The sequence below is a fragment of the Sorghum bicolor genome, chromosome 2 (assembly GCF_000003195.3).
Source record: "Sorghum bicolor cultivar BTx623 chromosome 2, Sorghum_bicolor_NCBIv3, whole genome shotgun sequence".
Classification (NCBI taxonomy): Eukaryota; Viridiplantae; Streptophyta; class Magnoliopsida; order Poales; family Poaceae; genus Sorghum; species Sorghum bicolor.
In genome coordinates this window covers 61,912,197-61,930,926 of record NC_012871.2, presented here as the reverse complement: position 1 = coordinate 61,930,926, position 18,730 = coordinate 61,912,197, and the positions used below count along the sequence as shown (strand labels likewise).

Genomic DNA, 18,730 nt, shown 5'->3' with positions numbered 1-18,730 from the left:
TCGTCCAAATGGAACAAAGAACTTTATGAACTTTTCTAGGAAGAAAAACGTCGAGTAAAAATGAATTGGAACTAGAAATTTCATCAATCGAAACTTTCGATGAAGATCGAGTGAGGGCTCTCTGAGTAGAGGCCACAAAAAAGTAGAGCGTCCGACTCACAAGAACTGAAAAGTACACCAGAGTTTATTATTCAGAACACGTACACCTGAAAAATCCTTGCATAAGATCAAGGCCGCCTCGCACAAGCAGGCATGCAACATCTTCATAGGAATTTTGTGGGAAGCTTCACATTTCGTCGGAGCAAATTAAAATGTTTCGTGCCCTCTAGAATTTTGTGGGTTATATCTATACTTTTTTTTTCCATATTGTTTATAGACTCATAGCCATGCCCATGCATGCCACAATCTAGTACGTAATATGCTATGTATAATCACATCAAGAGCTATTTAGACAATTTCCATTACTTTAGTAGGTGAATGTCAATAGATAAGGCCCTATCTTTTTTTTTAAAAAAAAGGATAAGGCCATGTTTGATGGTTTCAATTTTTTGTGCAGCTGTATGTAGATCCATTACGCTTGTAATCTGGCGTGCACAAGAAAACTATGGAGTGCATATGATTTTTATACATCTGAAAATGGTTGTATTTTTATGAATGACATTTCGGCAACTGAAGAGAGAGCAAGCGCACAAGCTAGCAATCGATGCTCAAAATTTTGAGCTCACAAACTGAAGAAATAAAATGAAGGAATCAAGGCCACTCGGGCTCGCGAGCCGGCTGTGCAAGCTTTGCTTGTTCGATGCATTTTTTTAATCAACCGGGGGAGGCGTTCCTCAACTGGTAATTTTTTTTATTTTAGCCCAAAACGGCTCGCATATAGTGTCAGCATATTACATTAGTTGCAACTAAGAGTTGGTTTAAAAGGTTTTACAAGACATAGGAAGGAGTTGTCTAGTTTGCTGAAGGCCTAGCTATTTCAAGGACTGAACATCACTGGGTAACTGCTGCTCTTTTTCGTCTCGGCAGTCTGAGCTTCCAGAGTTCAGCTGCTGACTTGCAATCACAGAGGACGCGGAGAACATTGGCAGACACTGAGATCTATTCTGCCATTTTACCAAGCGATCACGACTGTTTCGGTCGGGGATGGAAGGACCTCCTCATTCTGGTATGACGTCTGGATCGGCGACGAGCCTTTGGACGATCGGTTCCCCTCGCTGCTATCTCATTGTACCGCCAAGACATCTCCTCTGAATGCAGTCAAAGCTTTTGGCATCCATACCTCATTGGTACCCAGGCTTTCGACAATAGCAGCACAAGAACTAAACGTGGTTCAGGACATACTGGATTCCACTCAACTCAATGATGAACCAGGCAAGAGGTGCTCGGCATTCATATGAGCAGACAGGTCCCTTGACAGTGGGCAACTATATAGGATGATCAAGGCTAGAGGTCAAGGAGAGGATCCGAGAGCGAAATTCATTTGGAAAACCTTTGCTCCACCAAGGGTTCAGCTGTTTATGTGGCTACTAACTCAGAGAAGAATCAAGTGTCGATCGGTGCTGCTAAAGAAACATATTATAGATTCTGCAACTTGCGAAATCTGCAATGCCAGCGACGAGTCTGCTGAGCATATCATCCATGGCTGCACCATCGGCAGGGAGATATGGCAATGTCTACTAGTACACCGACATGATGCTTGTGCGCTGTGGCCCTAACGCATCGATGCAAAGGTGATGTCCTCCAGTCGAGGATGGAACAGATGCCTTACCTTGATGCTGATAGGCCGTAACTCGCCCTCTCGCGAAGAAATCTCACCGCACGCTATACCGAGTTGTGGCCAAAGCCACGCGCCCAGAGGGGGGAAGAAGAGCTTGACTCTTATCTCATTTTTTAGCGTGGGCTAAAGAGTGTTTTTTTTTGGCTTTTTAGGAGAAAGTGGGCTAAAGAGGTGATTTAGTTTTTCAGATATAAAAGGCCCGTTACTTTTTGGATCTGGCCTGGAAATCTTTTGGGCTCATATTTGACACCGTTTTTTTTTATTATATCTAAAATGGGGCTTCCAAGCAGGCTCTGAGAGTAAATTTAATAATACAGCCCACTTGCTGGCTGTAAGATTTCTTACAGCTTTCTCCCAGCCCACCCATACAATAGTTATCTATTCACTATTAATACATGACCCACTTATCTCTCTCACAAAGTTTCTTGGTTCTTGTGTCTAAGCTGACTGTAAGCTTACAGCCTGCTTCTCCTCTCTCTTCTCCCTTCTCTTCTCCACATCAGCATTTAGCCAGCTTACAGCCCATCATAATACTTGCTCTGAGGAGGCTAAGTAGACTTTTGTTAATCATTTTAGATGAACACACTTATCTGTTGTGCATTTAAAATCAGCACTTTTTGTCTCCACGTCGGAAAAGCTATGCGCCCTGAGGCCCTGACCACTATGCCCACTACGGTACTTGGTTTCCTGACCTCTCGATTTGCACAGAATCCCCATCAAATGTTGTATTGCAGCAGACTGCAGACAACAGTGTGTGCGGAGTGCTCATCAGGGCTGCAGCTACCACCGCTTTACCGGCCCACTCATCAGGCATTCGATCCTTTTGGTCACTTCAGTTGGCAAGTCGTCGAGTAAAGCTACCCAACCGTGCGCTCCTCATCTGCACTTTGTTCCATTCCATCTGCTTTTTACATGTCGGAGCGCTGGTGCAGCCGTTCAAAGTTGTCTTCATCTCATCATCCAAATGGAACAAAGAACTTTATCAGCTTTTCTAGGAAGAAAAACGTCGAGTAAAATTGTGAATTGGAACTAGAAATATCATCAATTGAAACTTTCTTTGAAGATCGAGTGAGGGCTCTCTGACTCTGACTCCCTGAGTAGAGAGGCCAAAAAAACTAGAGCGTCCGACTCAAAAGAACAGAAAAGTACAGCAGAGTTTATTATTCAGAACACGTACACCTGAAAAAAAGAATCCTTGCAAAAGATCAAGGCCGCCTCGAATAAGCAAGCATGCAACATCTTCATAGGAATTTTGTGTGAAGCTTCACATTTCGTCGGAGCAAATTAAAATGTTTCGTGCCCTCTAGAATTCCTATGAAACTCTCGCATTCTAGACGAGGCCGGCCGGACGAACAAGCATCATCAAGCATGCAGGCTACTACTAGCTGAATTCTTGCAAAAGTCGTCGTCGTCGTCACGTCTCATCAGCAGCGTCGCTGCTGCTAACACGGACGGTTTGAGCTTCTTCTTTGTTAATGAACTAACGGCAACGGCGGCGCCGGCGCGGTCATTTACTGCTAGCAGCAGCGATTTTGTGTCTGTAAGCAGGAGTTGGGCTCGCGGCGAGGCTACTGACGCTCTTGCGCCACTTCCACGAGTCGGCCGGCGTGCTGGGCAGCGGCGGCAGCGGGAGGACGGCCGGCCGGCGGCACAGCCCGAACGGCCACCCCTCGCAGTCCCGGAAGCGCTCCAGGGCCTCGGGCGACCGCATCAGCGTCGGCGGCGGCGGGTCTATCATCATCATGCACGCCGACGACGCCACGGTCGCCGCCCGGCTCGTGCTGCGCGTGAAGAAGCTCTTCACGGAGAAGAACGCCTCGCTCTCGTCGTCCGCGTCGCCGTAGTCCCCGTCGTCCTCCTCCTCCTCCTCCTCCTCCTCCTTCTCCTCGTCGGCCGCTGCCCCCTCCACCACGACGCACGTCTTGGGACTTGACACCTTGTCGAGGACGGTTCTTGGATCGAGCGGAGTGTACGACCAGGCGAAAGCAGAGCTCGACGACAGAGGCAGCGTCGGCGACGGCGAGTCCACGCTGCACCTGGACCGCTTCTTCATCTGCCGGTTCCTCATCTCGTTGAGGATCACCTGCTTGCACAAGAACGTGATGAACTGATGATCGATGCAGGTGCCACGATTACGTGCGTGTTCAGTTAATTCCGTGAACGGATCAACAAGAACATATATCAATCGATCCTTAATTTACCTGCTTGGTGTCTTGCGCTTCGTCGAGGACGCTGTCGTCGTCGGTGTCCTCGCCGGAGCTCCACCCGGCGCCGGCGGGGATCCTGACGCAGGGGACATGGCAGTGCGCGTAGGTCTCCCGGATGAGCGACGACAAGGACTTGCAGTAGTGGTTGGCCGCGGGCAGCTTGGGGTGGAACTCTTGCGCCAAGCAAGGCATTATACTGCTCCCTGATCAATCAATCATAGGTACATGGAACGATCGATCACCGATGTGTGCAGAGCAGCCACGGATCGAGCTGTGTTTCTTCTCCGGCGTTCATCCGATCGAGGGGCGCGCTCGTGATCCGATCGATGAGGAGTGGTGGATATAAATGGTGGAGAGCTCGGTCGACCATGTGTGTGGAGATCGGAGAATGGGTTTTCAGAGGAGGGATGTGGACGTGCATGACAAGTGCCCCGTAACTTAAAAAGGAGAGGAGAGGCTTGCAAAGAGAGCTTGCTGGCGTTTGTGGAACTCGTAATCCTTTGGGTTGAAGGCTAAGTAACAAATACAGTACAACACATATAGTGTTTGAGTTGGACATCAGGCGAGAAATTGCGGCGTCAGATTGCAACTGTGTACTCTACTACGGCTCAGTTGCTACATACTCCATCCGTCTCTTTTTTAATTGTCGCGGTTAGTGTACGTGCCACAAGTTTGACTCGATTTGTAGAAAATACGTGCAACATTTATATCTCCAAATAATTTGTTAAAAAAAATAGATTCAAAGATCTTTCTAATGATACTAATTATGTATCATATTATAAATATTAATATTTTTTAATATATAATTGCATGTAGTTGTTTTTTTAAGCACAAGCGATAATTAAAAAGGCACAGAGGGAGTACTCTCCTCTTTTCACAAATGTAAGTTTGGTTTAGCCAACTCAAATTATTTTAGCTTTGCTAGCAATATACTAAATAAAAAAGGGCTACATGAGAAACCTAACTTTTTTAAATGGTCCTTGTAGACCATCTTGGATTATTGGAATCTGGATTGTGAGTGTGATTATAATAATTTGGATTATGGATTATAATAATTTAGGTTGTTTGCATCCAGATTATAGGTGTTGCTTTACGTGATTCGGAGCATCTCCAACTGTTTAGCAAAATTCGTTTCCAAATCTTGTTGTTTGCCAACTCTCAAAATAATATGGGCAAATTTCGTTTCCAAAAATCTAAAAAACCGCTAACGAAACGAAGAACCCCGCTAAACGAATGAAGAGACCCGCTAAACATGAGGAGAAAGACCGATGCCAAGCACGGAGCCCGCGCGCTAGACAGGGAGATATGACAAGTTAGAAAAAAATGGGGAATTGAAATGCCAAACTGTTGGAGAGTTTTTTTCCTTATTTTGCTAAAAAAATTATAGATGATAAGTCGTTTGCCAAACTATTGGAGATGCTCACTTATAATATGCTATTAACAGATGGGCTATAGGATTCCAATAAACTGTTTAATTAAGATGAATTTTAATAGTATAATAATACATATATGAGTGCTTGGACCACCTAGAGATTATTTTATCAAAATTCCTATGATCTCTAGCGCCGTATTTAAAAGTGCATTTCTAATTTCATCCTAATCTAAACCATTTAACAAATCTATATAAAAAAGGTAACATTAATATTTTCACAACAAGGAAGCCGGGCAGTGGCAGTGTCCCAAATATTAACATCTATATCTATATATAAAAAAGGTAACATTAACATTTATCATTTTTATATTATTATAGCATCTGGTATCACAAATATTGATCTTAATTAAACAGTTTTTATATAAACATGATCCAAATTTTAGATGCCTTGTGAAACTAGGACTAGGAGTGCGTTCTCATTTTTTCCCCCAAAAGTACACAACTCTGGCGAGGTACCAAACTGCTACTTTTACCGGTGAAATGTCGCGGCTCGGATGAACTCGCCGTATTGACTATGTACACCCAGCACCGGCCAGCACTCGTCGATCATGTGATCCACACGACGAATCCAGTCCAGGACTACCGAGCGCTAACCGTGCAGCCTACTCATGAATGCGCAACAGTTGCGGGCTTGCCGAGCGCGCCACCAGCAGCGATCAACCGGTGACGAGAGCGACAGCGACCCCTCAGACTTCGGCGCCGCGCCGGCATATACGAAACGAAACGAAACGCGAAGTGCGGCGGCGGTTGCCGTGGTGGCATCAGAATCGGAACAAGGAAGCCGGTGTCCCCGGCGCGGCGCGAAACGAAGTGCGGTGGTCGTAGCCGTTGTTTTCGCGTTTCTCTTGAAGCAAACGCTAAACCAACCGCTCACCCGCAGCCCCGAACGGCGAACGCACTCACTCCAATGGCGACAAGGCCGGAGGACGCGTAGGTTCTCAACGACGGTGAGGTCATCGAGCACCGAGGTGCAGAACACGTGCACCCTTCTCGAGCAAGGGAGAGAGACAGAGAGAGGGAGAAGGGGGAAAGCAATGACACAGCGCAACGTTTTTCTGAAGGTGGTTTGATGTAACTTTCAGGGGCACGGGGAATCAAAGATGAGATTTGTTTTGCCGATGCGATATGGAGTGCGTGAGGATCTGGCTCCGAATCGAACTGCTCGAGATCGAATGCTCTAATGATCGCACAGAAGGAAAACGACGGGGATTTTTAGCTGAGGATTTTGTCCAGCTTCTTTGCCGTGAATGGCAAGCAGTTGCTGAAAGAACCATATGTAATTACATCTGCAGTGAACAAACGAGATGCGACCTCGTTGTCTTGTACAAATGACTTGCCGGTAACGGCAGGCATAATTTTACACACATCAAATGCTGAAACATTCCTCTGCCACTAATAATTATAAGATACACAGCCGTTCTGCTTCTACGACTGGTATGTTGTCCATGCTTAGCAGTACAGATACAGTCACAAGAAGTTATTCAATACAGGAACGGGCAACGGCCGCAACCACGACTGGTTTCTCATCAAGGAACTACTACAATCAATTATCAAAAACATCAGGCATTCATTTAGCTATTGTTTAGGTGAATGACTGATAGATGAGACCATTAAATCGGCCTATAAATAAACAACATTAACTAAAGATCTACCGAATAACCACCACCGAGAAATCTTAAAGTTCCCAGCAGCTGGATTTGACAATGGTGGTGGTTAGTTGATTACAATGGTCAAAACCGTCATTTATCACAATGCAACCACCATCAGGTTCCAAACTTAATATTTCCCAGAAATAAGAACAGATAAGGTTAAGCTGCACTATTTTCAGCAGACTAGGACTGTTTGAGAAACTGTCGTGGCTGTTAAACTTTAAAGTGATCATTGCTGAATGTTGAACAACGTACAGCCAGAGTCTGAAATGTATCATGAAGTTTCATTTATAACCAACTTTATTTTCAGAGAACAAGAGCCACAGCCCAGAACAATGGAAGCTGATGCAGAATCAGACGCCTGCAGTTCTACTTCTCCATCTCCACTGACCAAATGTCCCATCCCACTAAGTTCACACTTAGTGATGGAAAAATAATCACCACACCTGCATGGGTACAGCAGCACTAGAGTATCAGCAGTGCTCTCGATGATCATATCCCCGACTTCGATTTCAGACGCGATGATCTCAATGTTCTGTCTGGATGATTGCAGCTGCTTATCATAGTCTGCTCTAGATGTTGGGTGGCGTAGGATTTCCCATGCTTTCTGCACACTAAAAAATTCTTGTTGCTCACTGGAAGGCACAGACGACTCGAGAGTTGTATGTGCTTTGTCAGGGTGTGTGGTCAGAGCAGCAGACCTGTATGCTGCACGGATTTCATCATATGTAGCATCTTCACTCACAGATAAAACCTCATATAAAGTTTTCCGAACCGAAATATTGCTGCTTAGAACCATAGTGGAAGCTAGACCACTGTATGCAGGGGTAAAAAATAGTTAGTATAAGTATATAAAAAAAAGGTAAGTATAAAATATACCCAACAAATAATGATTCTTGAATGTAATATATGCCTAAACAGTTCTTTGTGGCGATAACATTGTGAACGAACATAAACTTGTTTTATCTTATTACAGATTTTTAAATCTAAGAACTCTTTTTATCAGGGAAACAGGTCTTGGTTCGAACCAACAAATGCACCATTTATTTTTATTTGATCCATCTCTGCTGAGATCAGTGTAACAAAGAGGCACACAACATAGATTTTAGTTCAGGAACAGCACCCAAAAAAAAAACGCAACTCAAATCTATTACATAGATAGATAGAGAACAGCCAGAATCACCATAATTCCCAAAACCACTTGATATGCTGCCAATCACCAGAAACACAAGCTTCTGTACAAGGGTCTTTCACAAATTTCAAATTTTAACATTGTTATCTTTATCTTAACAACCTATTGGGAGGGTGGAATAAACCATCCAAAGTTCAACCATGTGGTCATGATCATGTGACCATAACTGTATATTTCAGGTTTTTCGTCTAAAACCATCACATGATTAATATGGAATTTACTTGAACCAGGAGAGGAACTACATTTTTCTGAGGTTTAAGCAAATAGACTTGCTAAGATCAAACCATCAAGGTTGACACAACACTGGGTCGGGGATTGGGGATATGGGGCTCACCTTCACCTTTGGAGGACTGAGGAGTGAGGACTCAGGTGAAGGTGTAGGGGGACGCCGGGCGTGGCCTGCAGCTTGACTCAACGCCTGAGATGAGGAGCCAGCACAGGGGTGCCGCCTGATGCGAAGGGCTCCATGCCTCCGCAACCCAAGTTTGTTGCTGTCTTGGGAGCACGAGGTGAGCCATGAGTGATGAGTGAAGCGGGAGCGGCCTAACAGGAGATGGGAGAGGGCTGAGTCGGACTGCAGGAGACTGGGAGAGGGTTGCAGATTTGTCTTGTGTCCTCGCCTGTGAACGGGAGAAGGGGAAATAGCAGTCGAGAAAGAGTCGAGAGACAGCGTCCAGCGTGCAGTAGCTGGGATAGTGGGATGGGGACCACGGAGGATGTGGTTAGGGTTAGAGTATCTCCAGCATCTCTCTAATACAACTCCCTCAATAAGGTGGTAATGAGGCTGGCCCAATACCACTCTTTGGATTATTGGGGGAGATACTCTTGCAGATCACTAATATCCTGTCCCCAATAATCCATTCTTGTATTTCTTTCTACATTTCCATACAAACACCATGACAACTCCATTTCAAATCACAATAATCCATATTTTGTTGTCTCTACCAAAAATAATCCAAATCAATAATTTTGAAATTTAGATTCAAAAGTTCAGAACGAGATTAAAATATATACAATGCTGCCTAGCATTGCGTATGGAATTCTGGACAATCATGTGAAAATTAGAGTGAATGGTATTCCCAATAAACTTCAAGTGAACAGATAAAAAACACACTATCAAAATTGTACAAGACAAATTATACAAGACTCAAAATTTACCATTGTGAAATCAGTCAAATAACAGGACTTTATTAAAAAAAATTGTACAAAACTGAAACTTTATCATTTGTGAAACCACAGCCAGTGGGCACAACGCAAACATGATCACATGCAAAATTTTGTCATGACAGGTCCTCATGTAAGCAAACGGATAGGTCAACCAATCATGCAAACCAAGTTTTTGTCAAGCATGAGCAGCTTATACTAACAAAAAAGAAGGTTTCAGAAATTGGCATGCCACCATGAGCAGTATGCTAATTTGTGAGATAGCAACTGAAATTGGATTCTTCCCATTCACCGGCGGAGCCAAGGCCCGGCCACCCTGGGCAGCTGGCCGGGCTCCCACGGGAACAGCAGAGGCGGGAGGGGAGAGGGAGGTGCGTACGCAGGGTCGTCGGCCGGTGCGCGGAGGACGCAGGCGAGGGCGCGAGGCGACTGTCGAGGCGACAGGCGACAGAAGGTGGGGGGAGCTGCCGACGCCGCCGCCGAGCCCGGAACTGCCCCTCCGTCGCTGGACGCCGCCGAGGGGGAGCCACCAACGCGCGGAAGATCGGATCCTTGGGATCGAGCCTGAGCGCGAGTAGGGGAAGGAGCAGAAGATCTGCGCTGCGCTAGGGCCGGATGACGAGGAAAAAGCTCACCAGGGCGGCGGCGAGAGGACGAGGAGGGGCTTGTTGGGGCGGCGACTGGACGTCGGATCGCACGGGCAGTGGCCGCCGCGGCGTCTGGCAGCACGGACGCCCGCTAGCGCGTGGGCCGTGGAGAAAGGATGGCTGGAGAGTGACAGACTGACAGTTGGGGTCTACCGGAGAGATATTACTCACTGAGACTAGCCGCTAAAAACTAAAAGAAAAAAATAGCAGGGATTGTCAGAGCAAGAAAAAAAAGATTCATCTCCTTCGATACCATAGTTTTGTGACAATGAGACTGGTATTAGAAAATAGGATGCGCTATATTTTATATATCTAAAATATGGTTTATTTTTAGATGATAGTTAACAGATCTAAGTCTAAAGAAAATGTGATATAGAGAGGCTGCTGGAGCATGGAAAATCCAGTAGATCAACAATCAACACATGGCATGAAGCAAAAACAAAAAAATAGGCGACTAATAGATAGGAAAAGTAGAAATTGCTGTGTAATATAACTCCTCATTCGCATAAAACTATCATATTAGAGAAATATTTTTTTTACTTGCTTCAACGTCTTCTAATCGTCTTTTTTTCGTGTGGCTACTAATATCTCCATCTCGCCTCAAATAAAGAGAGAATTACATTTTTCCCAATAGAAAAAGGTTTCACTCTAGCTAGCTGTCACTCACGAGGTGGCTTCTTCCACATCGCGCCTGTGCCGATCTCCACGGCGTGTGCCCATGCCGCACCCGCTCCTCCACTTCGTGTCATGCCTCGGTATCCATGACAAGCCTCATGTCAACCTCCACAACACTAGCAAATCTCATGGGAAGGAGGGAGATGGAGTTGGAACTTATACCTAGATTATATGTGATGTGACCTAGATGACTACCCTATCATATTTTGCCTATGTTGAGAGTCATACTCTATGAATTAAATATATTAGTAACTAGTGGCCGCCTTACTCATAGATGACGGTAGCATAACTTAAATGATTTATGCCACCATAGCTTTGGTGCAAGCCTGTTCGTTGGCCTAAAAAATTATGACTGAAATAACTGTTGATTGATTTATTATGAGATCGAAAAAAATAATATTGACTGGCAGAAAAAACATGACTGATAAGACAAGCGAACGGATATGATACAAAATATCTTACCTGCAACACCATAAATATATTGTAACACTCTGGTGTTAAGCAAACTAAAACGTGACATGTCATCATATGCACCGGCATTTCACCTGAGTTGATAACCTGGATATGCATTCAATAAAAACAAGTTTAAATTTTATGCTTGTGCTTAGTGGATAAGGTATGTTTAAGTTTAAAACCCTTGGGTGGAAGTTTTCCGAGAGCTTAAGGGGGGAAGAACCCTAATTTTAAAACCCTGGATTTGCCCCCTTTTGTGCAATTTAAAAACTAAGCAAAATTTGAAGTTGTGTTCAAAAGCAAAGTTGAAGATCTTGTCAAGATGTACAACTTTGGTGTTTTGAGTTTTTGAAGTTTTAATACAAAATTCAAAGTAATTTTGAAAATACAGTTTTCCAGAAATTGTCCCCTTTTCTAATTTGAGTCTTCAATTAAAAATCTATTTGGAATTTTGAAAAATGGTCAACATGAAAGTTGTAGAGCTCAAAAAGTTGAACAACTTTCATGTTGGGAGTTTTTCAAGTTGTATTGCAAAATCAAAAGTAATTTTGGAAACCCTGTTTTGTCCCCAATTCAAAAATCTGAATTTCTCTGAATTGAGTTTGAACTTCAAAACTGTTTTGACAAATTCACTAGTTTCCACTCAAAATTGGCTTTGGTCACCAAAACATGTTTTGTAGCATTCAAAATTCTGAGCATTTGATATTTTGACATATTTTTGTCTTCTATTCAAAAATCCAAAGTAATTTCATAATTTCAGAAAGGGTATTTCGGGGAAAAGAAGGATATGCTCCTACCTCTGTTCATGGCGGTGGACACCCGAGTCTGGATCGGTGAATGCCAGCGCACGGCCACCGTTTTACCTCGTCCAAGCGCGTGCTCGCGTCCGTGGCGATGTGGAGCAGCTGCTGGCAGGGTGGAGCGCGACGTGTCCTTCTCTCTTGCGCTCGCCGACACCATTTTCGCCACCGGAGCACCGAAGAGCGGCACTTCATCCCAATCCAAATTCGTCGAAACCAGTGATCTATATCCAAATTCACCGTGGACCTATATTGGTCGCTTCCTTGCGCATCTCCTGAGCCTATCATTCCTTTCTCTTTCGCACCAGAGCCCCGAATTCCGTTGTCTTCCTCTCCGCCGGCGACAGAGCGCCGCCGTGGGAGCCCTCTCCGTGGCCAAGCCGTTCTCGAAGGTTTCACGCCATTCTAGTTGGTGTTCCTACCTCTCCTTGTCATTCTGATGCTCATGCGCTTGCTACTTTTCCTTGGACACGAGCAGGTTCACCGGAATAACGCCGCCGAGCCAGAGCGTCCGCCCGACGACACCGCCTCCGTCGCCAATCTTCTCTGCTGCTTCTCCCTCCGTAGTAATGTGAGCACCGTGTTCCTTATCCCTCCCCAAACCTCTCTGTCCAATTCTTTTGCGCTCTACCGAGCCACAGCGGCCGGTCTACGGGAACCGCCATGGTCGCCCGCCATTCGTGCGGCCGAGGTGGGGAGAAAGGGGTAGGGCGTGATTAGAGCCTAGCTATGGAGTCGCGAGAGCGACGCGACGCTGTTGCGCACCTTAGCGCGAGCTCAGACCCCGCCGGCGGCGACCGGAGTCGCGGCCGAGCCGCCGTGCGTGTGGGAGAGAGAGCTGACGGGTGGGGCTACCCCGTCAGCGGCTGTGTGAGAGGGAGAGAGGGCGCGCGCAGCGTCCGCGCGGGCCGAACTGGAGTGGGCCGGCCTGCGGGCCGAATTCCGGCCATTTCGCTGCAGTGTTTTCTTTTTCTTTTTATGCAGTTTTTGTTTTATATTTGAATTTGTGTAGTAAATTTTGTGCTGATCCAAAAATTATGAGAATTTTTGTATAGCTTCCATAAAATGAGTAGAACACAGGAAAAATATTAGACTTTATTTTATGATAGTTTGCATGTATCTATAAATTGCCTCTGTTTGTTAATAAGTAAATCTTCCATGATTTTTAATAATTTATGGGTATATCCAAAAATCATGAAATTTGACATGTGAACTTGTGTTACTGTTATCTAACTTCAAGAATAATTTTAGCTCCTTTTGATAAAGTATGCTCTGTTTCTTAATAAAGCTATTTAAAATAATTATAAAAGAAATAGAAATAATTAATCCTTTTAGGATTTGAGTGGTATTTTGGATTGATTGACAACCAGTGGTTACTTAGCATAATATGCTCCCTGGTTATAGATTATTTTATATAAATAATCTTTGTTGCCTGATAACTACACAACCTTGCTTAATGAAAATGATAAAACTTGCTTAGTAATAATCTATGCTTTGATAGCTAGATTAGTTTGTTTCTTTACCATGAAGGTAAATTATACTCGAGGTAGTTATGTTTGTTGTTATCATCCAAGGACATGTAACCTGTCTTTATCATGTCATGAATATCTCATTGATCATGCATATGCACTTTTACGTGTAGACTACGCTCCAGAGGAATCTGATCCTCAGTGGGTTACTTCTGAGTTTGTGGATCCTTCGGGTTTTGCTGAGTTGTCGAACTTCCCTTCCGACCAAGGCAAGCCCCGGACATTAAACCCTATCCTTGTATTTTCATAAAGTTATTTATATCACTTGAGTTAATATGATGCATTAGGTGAATAGGAGTTGAGTGAATCCTATTTGCTGCATTATCTACCTTGATGATTTCAATATTAACCTTGATACTTGTTTTATGAAAATACTTAGTATGCTTAGCCCTGCTTATTAGATAGGTTTTCAAATGAGAAAGTTTGAAGGGTTGTTGTGGAATACTTTTATGGTCAATAATATTTCAACTTGAGACCGGTCGGTGGACTTGCTTTAAGAATGGAGTCTTAAAGTAGTGTCTCCAACTGTGTCGATTAAGGACCGTTCCGTTGTTGGCCTGCTGTGATTGAGACCTTTGAGTACAGCCCACATGCGGTGGTAAGCCTTACCTATAGCTATTCCGATACTTGAGAACGGCTAACCGTGTACTGGGAGTGGAGAGATGGCGAGAGTAGCGTGTACCCACCTTACGGATCTGAGATGACCGGGAAACATCTAGATTGGCTGTAGGATGGTGGTGTACTGTACTCTCGGGTGACGCTGGACCCGTTCTTGTATGGGAGGATCTATAGAAAAGGTTGACATATGCAAGATTAAGTTCTACATATGTCGTGTGGTACTGAATCCCCAGCTGGGTTTAATCGATTCGAATCGCCGTGTTTCCTCGGATATGGAGCCTCAATCCTCACCCCATCATCGTAGTAATAAATGGAACTTTGGTATAAGAAAGAGGTGGTATGCTTATGAAAGTTTGATAATAATTTTTGGTTAGTCATAAATGATGATCTTGAGTTAAAACTTGAGAGTAGGTTTTACTCTTAGCAAGCTTTTATGCAAAAGAAATGCTTTGATTATGATAAAGCTTTTCCTTGAATCCCTATAACCTGCATACCTGAGTCTTCACCTCTTTTCTAGTCGGTTAAGTCTTGTTGAGTACTTTTGTACTCAGGGTCTATTAACCCATGTTGCAGGTGAACCTTTTGATCAACCTTTTGATGGTCGTTGTTTCTTCACTCTTGTGGAGGAGAGTGATGATGATGAATCTGATGTGTGACCTTGGGCAAGTAAAACTTGTTGTGTGACTTATGGTTTATGTAATATAAAGTTCCGAACCTTTTATGTACTAAATACTTATGGTTTGTAACCGTTGGACTTAAGTTTCAATCTATGTTATGTAACCTTTCCGCTTTTACTCTGATTTCTCTTATCTATGAAATGTTGTAATACTGTAATGCTTAATGAGGGAATTCCTGTAAAGAATGTAACGTGGATGATTCGGTTTCCCGAGGACACCCGACAGACTTCTTGAGTCATTTGGAACTCGTGCACGTCGATCAGAGGTCTTTGAGACAATGATGAGTGCATGTGGACCACTTAATTCAGGGGGTTCTGCCACATATATAATTGTACTCTACATGAGTTATCTAATATACTTACATTTGGTCGTATCACAACAATAGGTACTACCCTTAACCAAGATGTTTTTCTCTTGACACCTATATAGCGATGATCTACGATTTTTTATTTATCTTTTTTAGGAAATGTAATTTTACAGAAGCTAGAAAAGTAAATTCGAGATTATTGTACCTACTCCATGCGAATGATCTTGAACTAATAAAATCTTTTTTCTTTATGAAAAATCGGATCACGTCAGCGAATATCATAAGGGCAACATCAATTCAGGCGTACACAAATCTTAGGCCTTATTTAGTTACATCTAAAATCAAAAAACTTTTCCACCATATCGAATCTTGCGACACATGCATAGAACATTAAATATAAATAAAAAATAACTAATTACATAGCTAACCTGTAATTTGTGAGACAAATGCTTTGAGCCAAGTTAATCTATGGTTGGACAATAATTGCTAAATACAAACGAAAATACTACAATATCTTAAAAAAAGTCTTTTTCACCTGAGGAACCATAGGCGGATCCACCACTAGGGCGAGCCAGGACAGCCGCCCTAGAATGATCTGACATTTTATGAAAATTTTAGACATTAGTGCAAAATAAAAAGAGGTTCCTAGAGTATCCGACGGAGGTTGAAGACAACTTAGATGTCTTGGACTATCATGTGTGGTTCAGCCCATATAGAAAACCACAACCCACAAAGTGCAATACAAAGTGCAATAAGAATATGATCGGCCTTTCTCATATTTCTCGCTATTCTCGACTTCTGACTTTCTGGTCGTCTCTCTCGTTAATTCACAAACTTGTGGACCCTAAGAACCTGCGCTGGGCTGCAGGTATCTTCATTTTTTATTTGCCTTTTTCACATAGTTAATTGTTTAAAATTTGATTAAGAATGAATCATCGAATGATTTGGTGAAGTCAGTTTAGAACTATTAGTATTAGTATGTATGACTTCTCTTAATTTAAGGAATAAACTTCTCTAATTTTGATGTGGAAAATATATGCTAAAAACTTTAATATTGGTCAAATTATTAAGCAACTTATGGAATTTGTTAGCTTATATTGTCATTGGTTTGCCAAAATTTTATAGTATAAGTCTGTCCTAGGTCATTTCTCGAGCTGGATTCGCCACCGGAGGAACTAAACAAGGCCTTATAGAAAAAAAAAAGTTGTCCAACACGCGGTATTTTTTCTTCTCCAGGCGTCTGACGGTCTGCGGAGCCAACGTTCTCCATGACATGGACAGGGGGCGAACAACGTGGACAATGAGACAGTAGGCCACTTTGGAGCATAGGGGAAACCCTGACGACATATCGGGAGCAGGAGAGTGCACGTTGGCACATGGGATTCGTCCGACCGACCAGTGATGTCTGTTCCGCACGGACGCACGGGTACATTCCCACAAGATTCCGTGCCAGTCTACCGCAGGCCGCAGTCGTACGTACCCGAGGTGCGCGCGCGGGCGGCGAGCTCTCTCCACGACCACCACGCACGCATCGAGCATCCCGCAGCCGCCGCCATCCCCATTCCCGCGCCGCGCGGCCCGTGCCCGCCGCGCCCACGCCCGTCCGTCCGCATGGACCAACCATCACAGGTTGCCGTTTCCCGTCCACGGTTCACGGACGACAGCACGCGACGCGAGCGCGGCAGCGCCCCCACTCCACCCATCAACCAGAACCAACCACACCTCGCACTCCCGGGCAAAGTATCGATCGGCGCTCGGCAGCCTGGCGCGCCCGTGCACCCACCCACCCAATGACCCAAGTACAGCCGCGACTGACAGCGCACAGGGCCGCCAACCCCCACGCGCCGGCCGACACGTACGCCCACCCCGGCGGCTGCTCACTTTTTCCCGTCCCGTCCCGTGCCCGCGGTAGGCAAGCTGCTGTTATCACGCCCGACGCCTCCATGCCTCTAGTCCTCCAAAGGGAATCTCTCGCTCCAGCTCCACGGGCTACGGTACGGCCCACCGACCCAGAGCCGGACAGCCAGGACTCCAGGAAGAGGCCGGACCACCGGAGGCGGGCGACTAGCATAAGTAACCGCGGGGTTTCCGCGCCGTCTCCCACCTAATCCCCTATCGTCACCCAACCGGGACCCGTAACACCCAACAGTCCCTCATCACCGCCCACAGGGAGGACCTCGAGACGCAGAATACAGGAGCGAGCGAGCGAGCGCGACGAAGCAGAAAAGTATGGCAGCCGCCGCTGCCACGGCGACGACGACGGTGGTGCCGAGATGCAGCAAGCGCGAGGGCGACATTGCGGGCGCCGGCACGTCGTCAGTCTCCCTCTCTGACCTCTTTCCACACCTTCGTGCTTCTCTCCTGTCTCCTCCAGAAAGCAGCGGAGCTGAGCTGACCAAAGCCTGCCTTAAACATGCAATTCCTTGCACGGCGCCGTAGCTAATGCTTTCCCCTCCCTCTGTGTTGCGCAGGCCGAACAAGGGGAAGATAGGGAGGTCGTCGCCGCCGGCGGAGGAGGTGGAGGCGTTCCTCGCCGCAGCGGAGAGCGGCATGGCGCGGCGCTTCGCAGCCAAGTGAGTATGACAGTCCTTCACGGCTTCCCCCACCTATTGGATCCTTCCATGGTTCCATATATTTATAGCTAGCACCACAGTGACAGCCGCGGCCCGTGGGCCTGTGCAGCCTCTGCTCAAGCTCTCGAGTCTGATGAAGCTGTCTGTGTGGTGCCGCCACACAAGCAGTAGAAGAAAGTAAAAAATAAAAACACTCGTACCAAACGAAGTTACTGTACTGCTCTTTGTTCCTGCTGAAATGAGCCAAATTACGAGGTGTCGCCTCTGGTTTGCCGCTGAACAAATCCATCCAGCATTCCAGCCTTTTGGGATCATGAGATGATGGCTCCAACTTGACCACTGGGCCTTTTCGCGTTGGCACAGGCTGTGAAGCTTTCCACAGGCCAATAGTCCTTTTTCTTTTCTGTTCCCTTTTCATTTCCTCCTTTTTAAAAAAACCCAAATTCACTTCGTCTCTGACTGTAGTCTGTCCATCTCTCCTTTGCGGAACCTGAACAAACTGTTCACAACTTCACATGTTGGCAGTGCGTTAAAACCAGTGTGTAACATTTTGGATCTTTTGGTCGTGTTCACTGTTCAAGGTACAACTATGACGTCGTGAAGGACGCTCCCATGGACGGTCGGTACGAGTGGGTCCGGGTGGGGCCATGACACGATCACGCAACGGCCAGTCAACTTGTCAGATCCAAGAGGTCGCCTCTCGTGTCCTCTGTTCTGTCTTTATTTCTCTTGTAAAAGTTGCTTACTACTGTGTAACGTAACGCTTCCCTTAGCTGTAATTATGCTCACGAGATGGCTAATCAATCATGTGAAGGCTCAACCTTGTACGTACGTCAGTGGACGTTGTTTCGCTTGTAACTAGTGTGTGTGTGTGTGTGGTTAACATGTCCTTCTGTGTAGTCCAAAAAAGTTGTAACTTGTCGCTGTGTGTTCAATTTGTCGGTTCTCCATTTCATATATCAATGAAAAAGAATACAAGGCATTCACAGGCTCAGAAAAACATTCAACAGTGTTTTCCTCTTATAGAACA

The 18,730-nt window shown here is 45.2% G+C and overlaps 3 protein-coding genes across 4 annotated transcripts; 1 reads left to right on the top strand and 2 right to left on the bottom strand.

Moving 5' to 3' along the window:
• Positions 2,797–4,475, bottom strand: LOC8083228. Its single transcript, XM_002460300.2, has 2 exons — positions 3,979–4,475; positions 2,797–3,860 (listed from the first exon to the last, which is right to left on the bottom strand). The coding sequence occupies exons 1-2, from the start codon at positions 4,174–4,176 to the stop codon at positions 3,285–3,287; spliced, it is 774 nt and encodes a 257-aa protein (XP_002460345.1). The 5' UTR covers positions 4,177–4,475; the 3' UTR covers positions 2,797–3,284.
• Positions 6,788–10,194, bottom strand: LOC8063709 (DPH4 homolog). 2 transcript variants are annotated; one of them, XM_002460299.2, is made up of 2 exons: positions 9,801–10,194; positions 6,788–7,880 (listed from the first exon to the last, which is right to left on the bottom strand). In XM_002460299.2, the coding sequence occupies exon 2, from the start codon at positions 7,862–7,864 to the stop codon at positions 7,340–7,342; it is 525 nt and encodes a 174-aa protein (XP_002460344.1). In that variant the 5' UTR covers positions 7,865–7,880; positions 9,801–10,194; the 3' UTR covers positions 6,788–7,339. The 2 variants fall into 2 exon arrangements, with proteins under 2 accessions (XP_002460344.1, XP_021309514.1); XM_021453839.1 differs by lacking the exon at positions 9,801–10,194 and adding an exon at positions 8,592–9,790.
• Positions 17,052–18,694, top strand: LOC8083227 (cyclin-dependent kinase inhibitor 6). Its single transcript, XM_002462449.2, has 3 exons — positions 17,052–17,442; positions 17,599–17,700; positions 18,282–18,694. The coding sequence occupies exons 1-3, from the start codon at positions 17,357–17,359 to the stop codon at positions 18,349–18,351; spliced, it is 258 nt and encodes an 85-aa protein (XP_002462494.1). The 5' UTR covers positions 17,052–17,356; the 3' UTR covers positions 18,352–18,694.

Bases quoted from the DNA above. Each gene is read 5' to 3' on its own strand.
- LOC8083227 (XM_002462449.2), top strand. From the start codon at position 17,357: ATGGCAGCCGCCGCTGCCACGGCGACGACGACGGTGGTGCCGAGATGC. The intron at 17,443-17,598 runs GTCAGTCTCCCT...TGTGTTGCGCAG, and splicing joins ATTGCGGGCGCCGGCACGTC to GCCGAACAAGGGGAAGATAG. The intron at 17,701-18,281 runs GTGAGTATGACA...TCACTGTTCAAG, and splicing joins GCGCGGCGCTTCGCAGCCAA to GTACAACTATGACGTCGTGA.
- LOC8083228 (XM_002460300.2), bottom strand. From the start codon at position 4,176: ATGCCTTGCTTGGCGCAAGAGTTCCACCCCAAGCTGCCCGCGGCCAAC. The intron at 3,861-3,978 runs GTAAATTAAGGA...TTGTGCAAGCAG, and splicing joins AAGCGCAAGACACCAAGCAG to GTGATCCTCAACGAGATGAG.
- LOC8063709 (XM_002460299.2), bottom strand. From the start codon at position 7,864: ATGGTTCTAAGCAGCAATATTTCGGTTCGGAAAACTTTATATGAGGTT.